This window comes from Trichoplusia ni, chromosome 13, assembly GCF_003590095.1.
Source record: "Trichoplusia ni isolate ovarian cell line Hi5 chromosome 13, tn1, whole genome shotgun sequence".
NCBI lineage: Eukaryota > Metazoa > Arthropoda > Insecta > Lepidoptera > Noctuidae > Trichoplusia > Trichoplusia ni.
The window spans coordinates 9,447,605-9,464,747 of NC_039490.1; the positions used below are offsets into that span (position 1 = coordinate 9,447,605).

The following is a 17,143-nucleotide window of genomic DNA, read 5'->3' on the forward strand; positions in this document are numbered from 1 at the left end:
ATGCGGCCCACACCGAGAGTCGACACATTCGGCGGGAACACAGCAAGAAGAGCGGACCAACAGGAAGAAATAGGAAGCCCTCGAAGACTTCAGCAACAGCGACGCCTCGGATACAACGAAGGAGCCCCGGGACATCGGCGAAGCCCTATAGGACATCAACGGAGCCCTACGAAATAGTCGACGTAAACAAACTGCGTTTGTTTACGTTTTGTATCCTCTGTTTGAGCGTCAATAAATTGAGTTTGGTGTTTATACAAGGGCCTTCTCATTTTTCACCAATCCGGCACCCCCAATAGTTGTGCTCGCGCGGTGTCTCTTGCTGTAAAGTTGGAGCCCGTGCGACACATTTAATGGTCCTTCGAGCCGGATACGTGGAATTGAGTTGGCCTTTCGAACATCGAACTTAATTACAGATCGAGTTGCGAAGACCGAAGAATAGAAGACAGAAGCGCCATGCCCGTCACACGCTCCGAGGGAAAGGGCCGCAAGGTCGCAACACAACAGAAGCCATCCTCCGAGGACACCGCTACGACCTCGGGGACCGGCAACAGCGCCGAGACTGCGATCGATTCTACAGCCACAGGGACTACCGCCACGGAAACTACAGAGTATACATCCGCCTCCGTGACGACAGCCACCACGCAGTCATCGGCAACCGCCGCGACCTCCGGCACCGCCGCCACCTCGGGCGCCACCGCGACCGCCGGCACCACCGCCGCGGCCGCAACAGCAACCAACGCGCCTACGGTCTCGGACTCCGCTGCTACCACGCTGCCCGCTCACGCCGTCAAGAAGACGAACATGAACCCCCCGCGGGGGGGGTAACCGCCGGTGTCAACAAAAACAGAACAGAAGCATCTACAGTCAAGCGGAACAGGAAGGATGCAACCGGCCCACATGAAACAGGTGGACCGACCACCCCGCGCGCCCCCAGCAAGAGGGGGGGAGGGGGGGGATCAACACACAGCAAGAAGGCGCAGCGGATAGCAAAGGCCAAAGAAGAACTCCTGCGCCTACAGGTCGAGCTCGCGGCGGCGAAGCTGGCCGCCTTGGAGACTGAAGACACAGAAGATGAAGATGAAGAAGGCGACGTCTCTATCACCGAGGTGAACGAGAAGGTGTCCAATTGGCTCGACACCAACAAGAACACAGCAGAGGAGGACGCGACGCCACAGCAGAAGACTCAGCAGCCCGCGCAGCCAGCACCGGCGGGAGGTCCAGCGGACTTCTCGCAGCTGGCTGAAGCAATAACGTTCGCGGTCAAGGCCGCTCAGCGACCGAAGTTCATTGAACTTCCGATCTTCAGCGGTGCACATCAAGAATGGCTGCCCTTCCGCGCGGCCTACTATGAGACGGCGTCGTCGTACTCTCCTATAGAAAACACAAACAGGCTTAGAAGAAACCTCAAAGGAAGAGCCAGGGAAGCCGTGGAGGGCCTGCTCATCACCAGCGCAGCTCCGGAAGAAGTTATGAAGACATTGGAGTCAAGGTTCGGGCGACCAGAAGCAATAGCGATGGTGGAGATGGAGGCGCTCCGGGGACTCCCACGCCTCACGGAATCGCCACGAGATATATGCATCTTCTCAACGAAGGTCTCCAACATCGTCGCTACATTGAAGACTCTCAGCTGTTTGAACTACCTATATAACCCGGAGATATGCAAATCTCTGGTGGACAAGTTAACCCCAACACTCAAGTACAGATATTTTGACTACGCCGCCAGCCAACAGAAAAGTGAACCCGATCTCGTCAAGATGGAAAGATTTCTCAGAAGGGAAGCTGAACTCTGCGGTCCATATGCGCTACCTGAACAGGTAGCAGCGCCACCTACAGTTAGAAAACCGCAGAGAGTCAACAACGTGCAAACGTATACACCGAAGTGTCCAGCATGCGACGAGACGGGACACAACACGCAAGACTGTGCAGAGTTCAAGAAGAAGGACAACAGCGGAAGATGGGACCTAGCCAAGGCAAGGAAGTTGTGCTTTCGCTGTCTGCGTTACAGAAACAAAACCCATAGTTGCAAGCCCAAGCCCCGTGGGATAGATAACTGCAAGTATTTTCACAACAGGTTACTTCATTTTGAAAGAAGTACAGAGAAGATTCCTACAGAAGAACAGGACAAAGAAGTAATCAACTCTGCGTGGACAGCAAAAAGAAAACAGTCTTACTTGAAGATCGTGCCGCTGAAGGTGAAGGGGCCCAAAGGAGTCGTGGACACCTTCGCTCTGCTGGACGACGGGTCGACAGTAACATTAATAGACGAAGAGGTCGCCAAGGAGATAGGTGCCACAGGACCCGTCGACCCCCTACGTATAGAAACTATCAACGAGTTGAAGACGTCAGAAGCTGCGTCAAGAAGAGTCACCTTCCGATTAAAGGGTATGAATGGTCACGAAGAGCGAGTTCAAGCCAGAACAGTTAAGAACCTGCAGGTCTCATCACAGAAGGTGTCCAGGGAAGTGGTTCAAGATTGCAAGCACCTGACGGACTTGATGGGACACCTTACGTACGACCAAGCCAAGCCACGACTACTGATCGGACAGGACAACTGGCATCTTCTGGTGACCACAAGGATAAGAAGAGGCGATCATCACCAACCAGTGGCCTCCCTCACGCCGCTGGGTTGGGTCCTGCACGGAAGCCAAACCAGGACAATGAAGCACGCGATCGACTATGTATCGCATACCACAGAAGAATCACCAGAAGATGACCTAGAAGCCATGGTCAAGAAGTACTTCGAAATGGACTCTTTATGCATCGTCCCGAAGAAGCCCACTACAGATCCAGAACAGCAAGCTCTCCGAGTCCTAGAGAAGACAACGAGAAGAATAGGAGAAGGAAGATACGAAACGGGCCTCTTATGGAAACAAGAAGACATCTCGTTTCCCAACAATTACTGCAACGCCGTGAAGAGGCTCGAAAATATAGAGAGAAAATTAGATCGCGACCCGAAGCTTAAACAGAAGTATAATGAACAGATGGAAGCACTCGTCGCCAAAGGCTACGCCGAACGTGCTCCTGCAGACAAGAACCCCAAGAAGACATGGTACTTACCACACTTCGCTGTCATCAATCCAATGAAGCCAGAGAAACTCAGAGTGGTACACGACGCCGCCGCCAAGACAAGAGGGGTGGCGCTCAACGACATGCTGCTGAAGGGACCTGACCTGATGCAGTCGCTGCCTGGAGTCGTCATGCGTTTCCGACAACATCAAATAGCAGTCACGGCAGACATTAAAGAAATGTTCATGCAAGTGAAACTTCGAGAAGCTGACAGAGACTCCCTGCGATACGTGTGGAGGGGCAACAGAAGAGACGACCAGGCTCCAGAAGAGTACAGAATGACGTCTCTGATCTTCGGCGCGTCGAGCTCACCGTCAACAGCAATATATGTCAAGAACTTGAACGCCAAAGAACACGAAGCCACACACCCCGAGGCTGCAGCAGCGATCATAGAGAAGCACTACGTAGACGACTACTTAGACAGCTTCAGGAGTCTAGAGGACGCAGTACGTATAGCTAAGGGAGTTCGAGATATACACGCAAAGGCCTGCTTCGAACTCAAACAGTGGAAGTCCAACTCAACCCTGCTACTCCAAGAGCTGGGAGAGGAGGAGCTCATAGAAGATATGGAACTCTACAAGACAGAAGAGAAAACAGAACGAGTACTAGGAGTCATCTGGAAGTTGAACACAGACGAGCTGACCTTCAACCTCAACTTAGCTCGCGTTCCGACAACGCTACTGGAGGGAGAAACACCTACGAAGAGAGAAGCCTTGCGGATAGTAATGTCACTGTTCGACCCACTCGGCTTCGCGTCTCCTGTCACCATACGGGCGAAGCAGCTCCTGCAGGAAGTGTGGCGCAGAGGAACGGCGTGGGACGACCCTATAGACGAAGATCTCGCGGAGCAATGGACGACCTGGCTGACTCACCTACAGAAGCTACGAGACGTGAAGATACCGAGGCGATACCTGAACTACAGCGACGCTGCCTCGATACAGCTTCACATCTTCACCGACGCCAGCGAGTCAGCATATTCTGCGGTCCTGTATTGGAGAACGAAAACTCCTGACGGCGAGGTCAAGCTCTCTCTCATCGTCGCCAAGGCGAAGGTGGCACCGTTGAAGCTAACGTCGATCCCGAGGTTGGAGCTTCAAGCTGCAGTTATGGGCACCAGACTGGCAGACTCAGTCATAGAAGAGCACGAGAGGAAACCTGACTGCAAGGTGTTCTGGACCGACAGTAAGACAGTACTCACCTGGATCAGGACAGGGTCACGCACCTACAAACCATACGTGGCTCATCGGCTTGCTGCTATAGAAGAAAGTACCAAAGTTAACGAGTGGCGCTGGGTTCCGACGAAGCTGAACGTAGCGGACGACGCGACACGAGACGTCCCGCTCACCTTCGACAAGGATCACAGATGGTACAAGGGACCCGACTTCTTGTACGAAGAAGAGGACCAGTGGCCAGTCGAGACAGATACTAAGAAGATCGAAGACACTTCTGGGGAAGAGAAGGTGAACCACGTAGCGAATAAAAGAGAACTTAGATTAACAGAAGGGCTACCCGAAGCCTCACGCTTCTCTAACTGGCACCGGCTTCGATATACTACAGCGCGAGTTCTTCTATTCATTGAACTCTGCAGAAGAAATAAAGAAAGCGTAAATTACAGAAGGACTAAGAAAAACAAAGAACAGGATCCAAACTGGAATAAGATAGCAAGAAAAACGTCAAGCACTAATGAAACACAGAAGAAAACAACAACAAAGATAAATAGAAAATTCCTTCCAGTCTCTGCCGAGAACCTCAAGCAGGCGGAGGAGTTGCTGATGCGTGCTTCTCAAGAAGAGTCGTTCGCAGAAGAAATAGCCAACCTAAGGAGTGGGAAACCGGTCAACAAGGAAAGCAGACTACATCAACTCAGCGTCACGTGTGTGGATGGTGCCCTCCGGCTTAGAAGTCGCATAAAAGCCGTCAAATACATGCCAGAAGACTTCAAGAGCCCCATGATAATAGACGGAGACCATCCTATAGTTAAGACATGGATACGAGCGATACACCAACAGCTACATCACGCAGGAGTAGAAGCGACAGTTAACGAATGTAGACAACAGTACTGGGTGTTACGCCTGCGCCCTACAACGCGCTCAGTACTGCGACAGTGTTTGTTCTGCAGAATGAAGACAGGGACTCCGCCACATCCACGAACAGGTGATCTACCACAGTGTCGTTTGGCTCATCACAAAAGGCCATTCACCTACACTGGGGTGGACTACTTCGGCCCGCTGTCTGTAACAGTTGGAAGAACGCGACAGAAACGCTACGTCGCGATATTTACCTGCCTCACTACGCGAGCCATTCATCTCGAAATTGCAGGCTCACTCAGCACCGACTCAGCAGTGATGGCAGTCCGAAGAATGATCTCTCGACGCGGCTGCCCTACAGAAATATGGTCGGACAACGGCACCAACCTAAAGGGAGCTGAAAAAGAACTTCGACAACAAATAGATGAAGCGACGGCGGAAGAAGCTGCGAAGAGAACCATCGCTTGGCGGTTCATACCTCCTGGCGCACCGTTCATGGGAGGAGCATGGGAACGAATGGTCCGGTCAGTCAAGACGGCGCTCGCCGCCACTCTGCACGAGCGACACCCTACAGAAGAGGTGTTATCCACACTACTAGCCGAGGTGGAGTACACCGTGAACAGCAGGCCACTGACCCACGTTTCAGTGAGCCCCGAAGATCCAGAAGCCCTGACGCCGAATCACTTCCTCCTAGGAGGACAGGGTCGAGTACCGCTGCCTGGAAGTTTCACCGACAAGGACGTAGCTTCGAGATCCAGCTGGCGAGCAGCCCAAAGGCTCGCTGACTTATTCTGGACGCGCTGGGTGAGAGAGTACTTACCCGAGCTTCAACACCGGCGGGAGCCGCACGGACGGGGCCCAGCTGTGCAGGTCAACGACCTCGTACAAATAGTCGACGCCAACCTGCCCCGTAACGTGTGGGTCAGAGGAAGGGTCATCGACACGTACCCCGGCCCAGATGGAGTCGTCAGAGCAGTGGACATCCGGACAAAAGGAGGAGTTCTACGTCGACCAGTGAGGAAGCTGGTGATCCTGCCCCTGCACGACGGCGGACCCGCACACGGAGGAGATGCAACATCGTCGCACGGCGGGAGAGATGTGCGGGACAGCGTGAACAGTTTAAGAGAAAAAGTGTAAACAATGAACAGTATTTGTGATTAGTGTTATATGATTAGGTTTAAGTATAGTTTAAGTCAAATTAGAGTCTGATTAGATTATTGTTTGTTTAGTATACTCCGGCCTCCTATTGGAAAACATTCCAGTAACAGCGACCAATAGGAGAGCCGGAATTAATTAAAGTTTATATGAAAGTTGTGAATATTTGTAAGATAGGAATATTGTAAAAATAATATTTTTCTCATATTATAGGCTAAGTAAGGATTCAGAAAATGTATAGTTAACATACTATTGTAATTCATTTTTAAATAGAAAATAGCATTTTAAGTAAACGGCTCTCGGTGTGGTAAAGTATCGTCGTACTTAACCTTAAGGAAAAAACCGCGCGCGGGCCCCGCCCCCGCTCTTATTGGTCGAAAAGCGAGCGATCTTATTGGTCGGCCAATGGGAGCGGGGGAATTTCGGGGCCCGAATTTGTATAAAATGCGGCCCACACCGAGAGTCGACACATTCGGCGGGAACACAGCAAGAAGAGCGGACCAACAGGAAGAAATAGGAAGCCCTCGAAGACTTCAGCAACAGCGACGCCTCGGATACAACGAAGGAGCCCCGGGACATCGGCGAAGCCCTATAGGACATCAACGGAGCCCTACGAAATAGTCGACGTAAACAAACTGCGTTTGTTTACGTTTTGTATCCTCTGTTTGAGCGTCAATAAATTGAGTTTGGTGTTTATACAAGGGCCTTCTCATTTTTCACCAATCCGGCACCCCCAATAGTTGTGCTCGCGCGGTGTCTCTTGCTGTAAAGTTGGAGCCCGTGCGACACAGCAACTGTCGTGAGAATGATTCATTATTAAATGATGTAACGGTTTACTCACGCGTAGGTATTTATCGGGGTAGACTCGCGATCCCGCCGCGTCTGCTCATGATTAAGGACTCCGGTTGGGTCCGAAACTAGTCGGGCTACTCCGATAAATACGCGTGAGTAAACCGTTACATCATTTAGGCAGCTAGGTACTAATTTTCTTGGTTGATATAGGTATTACTAAATACTACGTTATTTCGAATTATTTTGTCTCTTAAACCACACTCATAAAAACCAATTTAATTTCAATAAGACCAGATGTCAGTTAGCTTACAACTTAAAAACTATCACGTTAATCGGATTAGAATTCTCGGGATAATTAGTGTATTAATTTAAAATCACGCTTAATGCAAATTCTGACCTAAACTAACATACTTTGCAAGTTAAAAAGTTTTTCTGTCTACAACAAACTCTTTAAGTAGTCATTGTAATTGTAGAAACGGGACAGCGCTATATGTAAAACCGACGTCTTTCTTTCTCAACTGCAATAACTTAAAGAGGTGGTGACAGGGGTCAGTATTACCCGTGGGTATAGAGAGAGAGTCTTACTTCATCTAATTAGTTAGGACTTTTGCCGTATTGCAGAGCCAAGGGTTCCCTGTTTTTTCCCACGCACGCCGTTCTAGTCCTAAGAAATATTAGCATTGTATTGTTAAGTTAACCGTAGGTGCAAAACGTTAAAAATCAATCTTCAAGGAAACCTAGATGCATCGCATAGGAAGAAATGATGAAAATAGGACTTGAAACGATTTTTGACAAGTGACGTGACTTTGATTTGTCAGTTCAATACATTGAAATTTATTCGTTTACGCATGCGTATTATTCGGGATTACCCGACTAGTTTCTGATCCGACCGGTCAACCGCAGTCCCGAGGCGGGAAAGCGAGTCACTAGACGGACAATTCCGATAACCAGTTTTCAATATTTGCAGTATCGGTTATTCTTTCCCACTTTCACCCCTCAGAACTTTTAAACGGCCGAACCAATTTCTATCAACATTCTCGTTGAATATAAAACAAACTAAATTATAATCACTCAATCCGTTCGCGAGCTATGACGCTACAGACCGACAGTCAGGGTTTAAAAAGCAATGTAACATACATGGAAAGTTTATTTATTATCTTTACTAATACAATGTAACATTATTTATATCGTCAAAAGTTGTGCCATGGATCTTATAGAAACCTTTTACTAGACTTAAAAACTAGTAAGTACCGTTTAAATAGCTAGTACATCAAAAATACATTTAAATAATGTTCAAAAGACACTATTACTCATATTTACATATCCAATAACATTTTTCTCCTATATCTAAAACTAGCTGTTGCCCGCGACTTCGTCCCCGTGGGTGGAAGATATAAGTTATGATTTAGGTATACCTGCCCGGTTTTTTCACATTTTCCATTGTATCTTAGCTCCTATTAGTCGCAGCGTGTTTATAGCCTTCCTCAATAAATGGTCTATTCAAAACAATAAGAATTTTTCAATTTGGACCAGTAGTTCCTGCGATTAGCGCGTTCAAACAAACAAACTCTTCAGCTGTATATATTAATATAGAAATATAGATGACAAGTCAACACAACTTATAATATGGTAATTTGTACATCTTTCTGTCAATATCAATGCTATTTAGTTTGTCCTATAGAAGCACTAGCTTTTCGCCCGCGACTTCGCCCGCGTCGAGGTCGGTTAGGTATATCGCGTTTCCAAGAGAAATCTTCAAAAGTCCGGGATAAAAACTATCCTATGTTCTTTCTCAAGGTCAACTCTATCTCTGTACCAAATTTCATTAAAATAAGTTCAGTGATTTAGACGTGAAAGCGCAACAGACAGACAGACAGAGTTAGTTTCGCATTTATAATATTAGTAGGGATGGTTGGTTCAGAGAGAGGTTCGGAATTACATATATAAGTTATTTATTTTAAGTTATTTTTCCTTTAAGTAATTTATTAATTGCTTAATTAAAGAGAAAAATAATATAGCATCATATAAGAGTTTGAAATTGTCCTACATATATTTATATTATGATTTTTTTTTGTATATAGCAAATGATTGTACTGTAAATATTTAACTCTGTAAAATTATTTAAAAATAAGAATAAAATCATAAATATAAATATATGTAGGATAATTTTAAGCAATTATATTAAGCCTTTTTATACGGATTTCACAGCGTTTCCTTAATTATCAATTTATTTGTGTACATATATTATGTTTTATTGTAAAAAAATTGTTGCGCGGTTTCTTCGTCACAGCTAGAGCACTTAGGAAGCGATGAAGGGTGGACGATACGGGGAGCTGTCTGATTGTATTTTTTGGTACATAGATTGTCTAGAGCCTGAGCAAAACTGGAAAAAAGCTCTTTAAATGCGGGTAAATGGGGTCAAATTAATCAAGAATCATTTATTTGGAATGAACTACGGCTTTGAAATTTGGCTAAAATGTAGTATTAAATCTGTCTCTCTCTATGAAATAAAATCCAGCTGGTATTGCATAACTGTTTTTCGATTTGATTTGTCATACTGAACCCCCACTGTCACGTATCGAGCTAGCACTTAACCGGTTTATTAAAAATAGTACATCAACAATAAGGAAAAAACACGCCAGCTATTACCAAACGCAATCCATTGCCAGAGCTTAAACTGAGGGCTGTGAACTCGACAAACATTTACTGTTAAATATACTATTAGATCATTAGCATGGAGTATGGAAGGTAATTTATCAAGATATTACAAACTTGTTCTTGGACCAACTGATTGATTTTGTTCAAAGGGGCATTCACGGTTAGAACTATGGTATACTAGCTGACCCAGCAAACGTTGCTTTGGCGAATATTTTTTTCTAGTTGTACCTATTTTTAATGCCACATTATAATATTATATTTTTTCTAGTGTGAGCAACCTTAACACTTAGGGCTATGAAAAATAGATGTTAGTCGATTCTCAGACCTACTGAATACGCATGTAAAATTTGGTAAAAATCGGTAAACCGTTTCGGAGGAGTACGGTAACTAACATCGTGACACGGGAATTTCATATATCAGAAGAAGAAGATAATGCCGTGGTTTTGCGGTACTATGCAAGGATTTGTATGCCCGAGGTGTAGGATCGATCCTAACGCAGGCGAAAATGTGACTTTTTCAATGTTATGTTAGTTATATTGTTTGTAGCATATACTCATATCCGATAGACGCACCCTTTTTACCATTCTAAACGTTAATAACATAAATGTGTGTTAAGTAACCACGGCAGTATATGTAGGTATCTTATGAAGAATCTTAGAAGTCAGAGTTCGTTTTAAACAACGAAAATATCTCATCATAATCCCAGCCTTATCCTCCTCTCTCCCAATTTTGCGGGGACTTACATTCTAACCGAATTCAACTAAGTATCAGAGTTTTTCAAGGAGCGACTGCCTATCTGACCTCCTCACCCCAGAACTAAGGGGCATCGTGTTGCCAGTTACCTGGCAACACGATACCCCTTAGTTAGACTAGTTGTAACAATCAGGTCGCCCCGATTCTGCAGTTCTACTGCTACAGGTGAGTTGTCGTAAAACCTGCAGGGATTAAAAAATATATATTTCTCCCAATATTTTGATTTTATAAAACCAGAAACAATCGAATATATTTTTATCTTTTTGTAAAGTTAACCGTTGCTGTCTTTCTCCCGACCACCTAGACTGACCGATTATTCTTTAATTGGATTTTAAACTTTTTAATAGCTGGTTGTTTTCTGCAAAAAACCGGCCAAAGGTCAATGGTTCTCGCGATAGTATGGGTCCCGCACAAATAGATTAAAGAAAAACCAAACTCATCATCATCTTCATTGCTAGGCCAATGAAGATGATGATGAGTTTGGTTCCTTTTCCCAAATATGTTGGGGTCGGCTTCCAGTCTAACCGGATTCAGCTAAGTACCAGTGTTTTACAAGGAGCGACTGCCTATCTGACCTCCTCAACCCAGTTACCTAGGCAACACGATACCCCTTGTTTAGACTGGTTGTCAGACTTTCCAGCTTCTGAGTACTTGTAACGACTGTTAAAGATGTAGGAATAACGGCCGGGACAATTTAAAGAAAAACCAAACTCCATGCAAATTTTTCACCCGTCAACTTTATGACCGTACCTCTCATAGCTTAACTTCGATTTTATTATTTGTTGCTATAGCGGCAAGGGAAATACATCTGTGACAATTTCAACTGCCTTGCCATCATGGTTCATGAGATAAAACCTGTTGCCGGACGGACTGACATTGAAGCCTTATCAATAGCGTTTTATTGATATCCTTTAAGTAGAGATCCCTAGAAAGTAACGGAGCTTTATAAACCATTATAGGATTAGACCTGTATGTGCTATGTTTAAGAACAGACATACATAGAGCTTAAACCGGAGTCCATGATGACGGCTGGGGTATTTACTTGGGGGTTTGATTCCCACCCATGCAAGGTTCTCAGCACTGCTTTTCTGGGGCCTATTGCCTCTGTGCGAAAATGCATTGCAATTGTTTGCATAAAAGAAAACTTCTCCAGATCTCCCTACATACAATAATCATTAGCAAACTATATTTTTCAAGATATTATGGTACCCTTGGGTAAAAAGGTCATATTTTATGCACAATAAGGGCAAAAAATATGATCTGTGTGTGTTTGAGCACTTTTATCTAAGAAAATACTTTTTTTTCAAAGCCATTGGTAAAATACATATCTACACTTCAAATTACGAAGCTGAAGAGTTTGTTTATTTGCGTGAACGCGCTAATTCTTGAAAATACTGAACTTATAATTTCAAAATATCTTTGAATTTTAGATAGTCTACTAGCTGACCCAGCAAACGTTGTTCTGCCGATTTTTTTTTCTAGTTGTATGTATTTTTACTGCCACATATTAAAAAATGAAAACTATCAATTTCGTCCAGAAAATAAAACATTTTTTTTAGTGTGAGCAACCCTTTCTGAAAAATAAGAAAAATAGATGTTGTTCTATTCTCAGACCTACCCAATATGTATACAAAATTTCATAAAAATCGGTCGAACCGTTTCGGAGGAGTACGGTAACTAACATCGTGACACGGGAATTTTATATATTAGAAGATTTATTGAGGAAACTATAGTATATTTATCAGTACACTATCTACAGAGCAGTAATAAAATATATAACAAAAACGCTAGTTGCGTAAACTCTTAAACTACAAATCCGATTCTAAAACATCCAAGCTTTTGAAACCATGCTTACGAAGTAACGCAACAGCAACTTACAAATACAGATTCCAAATTTTCCAATAACTATGTAATAATTTTCATCCCATACCTGTTTCTAAATACCACTTAAAGTGTCAAAAACCGATGCAAGGTGTACGGTATGCTATATCTATGCATGACCGTGCACTCGTGAATAAATAACACTCGGCTCATAGAAGATGGATAGGTATACGTGCCAGTGAGAGCGTAGCTATAGGAAGCTATAGTTACTGTTGTACTTCGTAAGGCACATCTAATATATAAAATTAACGTGTCACGATGTTAGTTACCGTACTCCTCCGAAACGGCTTAACCGATTTTTACCAAATTTTATATACGTATTCAGTAGGTCTGAGAATCGAAACCCTTAATATTTTGTCTCCACTGTGGTCTTCGACTGTTAGGTGGTAAGTAGTTCGCGAGGACAGCTAGTATATTATATGTCTCAGTTAGTAAAGTGTGGCTGTGAATGTTAATCTTAACGTGAGAAAAAACTGTACAGTCTCAGCCTATACGTATACTCGTGGTTTGGGCCAAAATTCTGCTATTTACAATGGCCGATTACGGAAATGGGAATAAATTGGCACTATTCGTACCATTCTAAGGATTTTGCTAATACAAATTAAATGTAAATTAATTGTATTGACCGTAAGCGTTCCGCTCCGTACTGAATTTCCAATTACTAAGTTGCCGTTGCGATACGAAAATAGTCCCAATTTGGGAATAAAATAATTGGAACTTAATTGTATTGACCTTGATTGTACCATCCCGCACTGAATTTCCAATTATTGTGTAGAAAAATGCTTAAGAGAGTACGTTACGAAAATTGAGATTTTATACCAAATTTAATTCATTCATGGGCCATTGTAAATAGCAGAATTGGGGCCCAGGTGTCGACGAAACTTGAGATACAGATACTTTTTAACCAGAATTAACATATAAGATAGTTTTTATCCCGGGCCGTATAAGCTAGTAGAAATATATAGCTTTGTCAATCTTATCGCTCGCCTATCTCCCAATATACGTCCGTCCTGTGTCGCAACGTCGTAGGCGGCTAGCGGTCAGCCCTCTCTATATAACCTGCCGAGTTGCATAACTCTGGCACTTCCGCAAGCTTCGCCGACGTCCACGTATGTATTATTTCATATTTTTATTAGATTTAAAGGAAAAATCCCGAAAAATTGTTTTGAGATGAAGATATTGAACTTGAATGTTTAGCATTGTTGAAAGAATTTTATTTGAAATTATTTGTGTCAAGTTTGGTACCACTTTATTTGTTGCGGGTTAGAAATGCTTTGTTTTTTGTTTATTGAGTTTTAAATGAAAGCTTTCTGATTCGATTTTTTTGGGATTTTTGTTTTGGTGAATTTATTTATCTTTATTTTGATGTTTTTGTTTTGTTTTTATATTTTTATCGGCGTATATAAATATTTTTTACAGTGGTTTAAAAATTAAAAAATACGAGAACAATTGCATGGATAGTGCAACCAAAATATTTTGCAAATAAGTGACAAAAGTGCTTCCAATCGAACCTGCGACTAAGAGCAACCAATTTTCACAAGCCTTGCTTAAATTTTCTGACGCGCCGTGTAGTTTTCTCATCATCATTATAATTACCATCAGCCCGTATTCGGACAAAGACCTCCCCAATATTTAGCACTCTATTTTGATCAAATTAATTTAAGTAATAATTAGCACCCTAGTATTGTAATGTATCTTGGGGGAGGCATAATTCAGACCTTACTTAAAAGTTCATGCTACTAAAATACATAGACAATTTTCCCATCTTTTTTATAACCTCATTAATTTTCTTGTTTGTTTGTCGTTCCCGTTGGATTTTTGCAACTCAATTTTGAGACGTTTGCCGAAAAGCTAGCAGGCTGAAATTTTCAGGGTAGTTTGTAACCAATGCATTTTACAAGTATAAAAACTTGACCGATTTAGATAAAATTTGAATGGAATGATATTTAAAAACGTGGCTTAGATTTTTTAAATCTATCAATTTTATACCGTATTTAAAACATCCTTTTTGACAGGCACTGTCACAAAATTGTCAGTTCAATACATTGGAGATTCTACAAGCCTTTAAATATTATTGACATGCAATTTATCCAGTTTTAGACACAGATTCATGTGACTGTTATGATACTGGTTCTGGTTATAATTTCATAACAATCATAAATTTGTTTTGGATAGCACGAAATATGAAAACGGTTTATCATTTTTTATCGGAGGAGAGACTAGTTTCGATACAATCGGAGTTCTAATTCATGAGCTGACGCGGTTGTGGGCGAGCGAATTGAACTGAAGTGATTATAAGGGGCTAGAGAAAAGGCCTGTAGATCCCGAGTAGGAATACAATTTTAACTTCGAAATTGTTGAAAAACTTTAGCCTTTTTATAACTTAGACAGAAACTTAGTCAGTAACTTAGACATCATAACTTTCTTTACGTATTTTATCAAAAACATCTAAGAAAAACAAACTAATTTAAAAATCGCTGAGCTATGATGCTAAAGACAATGTTTCACGTGAAAACTTATAACACTTTTTGCATCAGGATTTAAAATATAATTTTTGAGACAAACACGTTTATTTGAAACCCTTTAATATTTGGGGTATTTCGGAAAATATTTTTTGTAGTTATAGTTTCTACTTTTATAAACGAAAGTTTTTATTTAAATATGTCTGTTCCTATTTCACACAAAAACCACTGAACGGATTTACACGAATCTTGATACACACAATTATAATCATAATTAACGATTTTATGTACCTGTGGGATCATTTTCAATAGGGATGATGACTGGGTATAAAAAGAAAAGAACTCATTAGTCCCTCAGTTAGATAATTGAAAAGTATGAGACACGTATTTTTTCCTTTTTCAGAAAAACTAGAATTGACAAAGATTAACTGCTTTAAAGTTTAGGAGAGGGGGCTTGTGACGTAACGATAGAGTAAAATTTATACTCAATCGTGACGTCACGCGTAAGTTTCATTCACTGTAATTTGGTCAATTTGTATTTGCGGGACAAATTAAAAAATACGTATCCATTATTATACAAAAAACTACAAGACGGACACTGCATAAAAAAATTGTCATCATCCCTATTGAAAGCTTGCGAAGCCACTAGCAAAAACTAGTGTTAACAATAAGTTACCAAGCGGATGCTGCAAATCGTAACCTACTAATAATCTAAGTTCATCTGGGATACAGTACTGTTACTTCACTCCTAACCTTTGTACATGAAACAAGATACATAATTCAAAAACGTATAAAATTTTACGACAGTTTCAGTATACAATAGGCAATAGTACTGGTAAGTGTTACAGCCTCTTAAAGATGACTGTTGTAGGAAAGAGACAAAGGTATACGCAGAATATCTCGCTGTCTCGTTTCTACAATTTTATGGTTTTTCTTTAGCGGCGGTTGAAGTTTCTCGAGTTGAAAATTTTATAGTTTATTTGTCATTGTTTTGACTTCCGTTTTCTATTCGTTTCGGGGTCGATGCGTATGCGCAGATTTTATAACCGGGATGTATAATATAATGCTAAACTAAAAGCACTTTAAGAATTTCTGTTTTTAGTATAGGTAACGTAAGATTTTTTAAAAGACTAATATTTTTTTTATCTCAAAAACCTTTGATCGTGTAGCTAATGTGACGTGGTTGAAACTTCTGATAAATACGCGTAAGTTAATCTAATTTAAAAAAATAACTGTTAGATATAATTTAAGTTCCTATTGTGATACATTATATTTGGTTAATTATTAAGTGATGAGGGATCTTTTTCAGTTTTCTGTAGTGGTATCTTTAGCAATCATTATACAAATTAAGTTTCATCCAATCATTTCATTTTATCAAGCCCACTGTTTCCCAGTGCTGGGCAAAGTACCCTCTCAAATATTTCAACGATTCTCTTACCTATGCCACTTGGAGCCCACGCACTATGCGTTTAGATGGTCTCGCCAACGCTTCCTACCACTCATCCCAATACCATTTCCCCATCACCACAGCATACCATCCAAAACTCAGTCAGACCCTCATCAATATTCATAGTAAACAAATTAAACCGACAGTTTAACTAACGGTTAGCCACTTAACCAACACGTTGCGTCAGAATTAACCGTATTTGATTGTAGAGTACATCGGGAAGTTAAAACAAGTTTACCGTTTTGTTAAACCGGTTAATACATTAATATTGAAGCAAAAAGTTATTGCTAAGCCTTACATGTGGACATCAATCATAGGCTGACCTGTTGGTCTAGTGGTTTGTGGGCCGGACTGCTGTGTATGCGGTCGTGGGTTCGATCCCCAGGGTAAATGTTTGTGTGATGTGTACGATTATTTGTTTTGAGTTTGGGTGTAATTTATCCTAGCTGTTGCCCGTGACTTCGTCCCCGTGGGTAGAAGATGTAAGTTATGATTTATACCTGCCCTGTTTTTTTCACATTTTCTATTGTATCTTCGCTCCTATTAGTCGCAGTGTGATGGTTTATAGCCTAAAGCCTTCCTCGATGAATGGTCTATTCAACACAAAAAGAATTTTTCAATTTGGACCAGTAGTTTCTGAGATTAGCGCGTTCAAACAAACAAACAAACAAACTCTTCAGCTTTATATATTAGTATAGATATAGATAGATTCTACTAATATTATAAACGCAAAAGTTTGTGTGTATGCATGTTGTTCCTCTTTCACGCAAAAACCACTGAACAGATTTAGACGAATCTTGGTACACAGATAGTTTATAACCAGGATTTACACATAGAATATTTAATCCCGTTTTTATGTCCCCGTGGGCTAATTTCAATTAATAAGTGGCGGGTACGGACAA

General features: G+C 42.1%; 1 protein-coding gene across 1 annotated transcript; it reads left to right on the forward strand.

Annotated features, from left to right (window-relative positions):
* Window positions 1-6,946, forward strand: LOC113500239. The gene is made up of 2 exons (XM_026880946.1): window positions 1-123; window positions 414-6,946. Exons 1-2 carry the CDS (start codon window positions 1-3, stop codon window positions 6,228-6,230), a joined length of 5,940 nt encoding a protein of 1,979 aa, XP_026736747.1. The 3' UTR covers window positions 6,231-6,946.
* The last annotated feature ends 10,197 nt before the right edge of the window (window positions 6,947-17,143 follow it).

Coding starts and splice junctions, on each gene's coding strand:
- LOC113500239 (XM_026880946.1), top strand. CDS start 1: ATGCGGCCCACACCGAGAGTCGACACATTCGGCGGGAACACAGCAAGA. Junction 124..413: donor GCCTCGGATACAACGAAGGA/GCCCCGGGACAT, acceptor ACTTAATTACAG/ATCGAGTTGCGAAGACCGAA.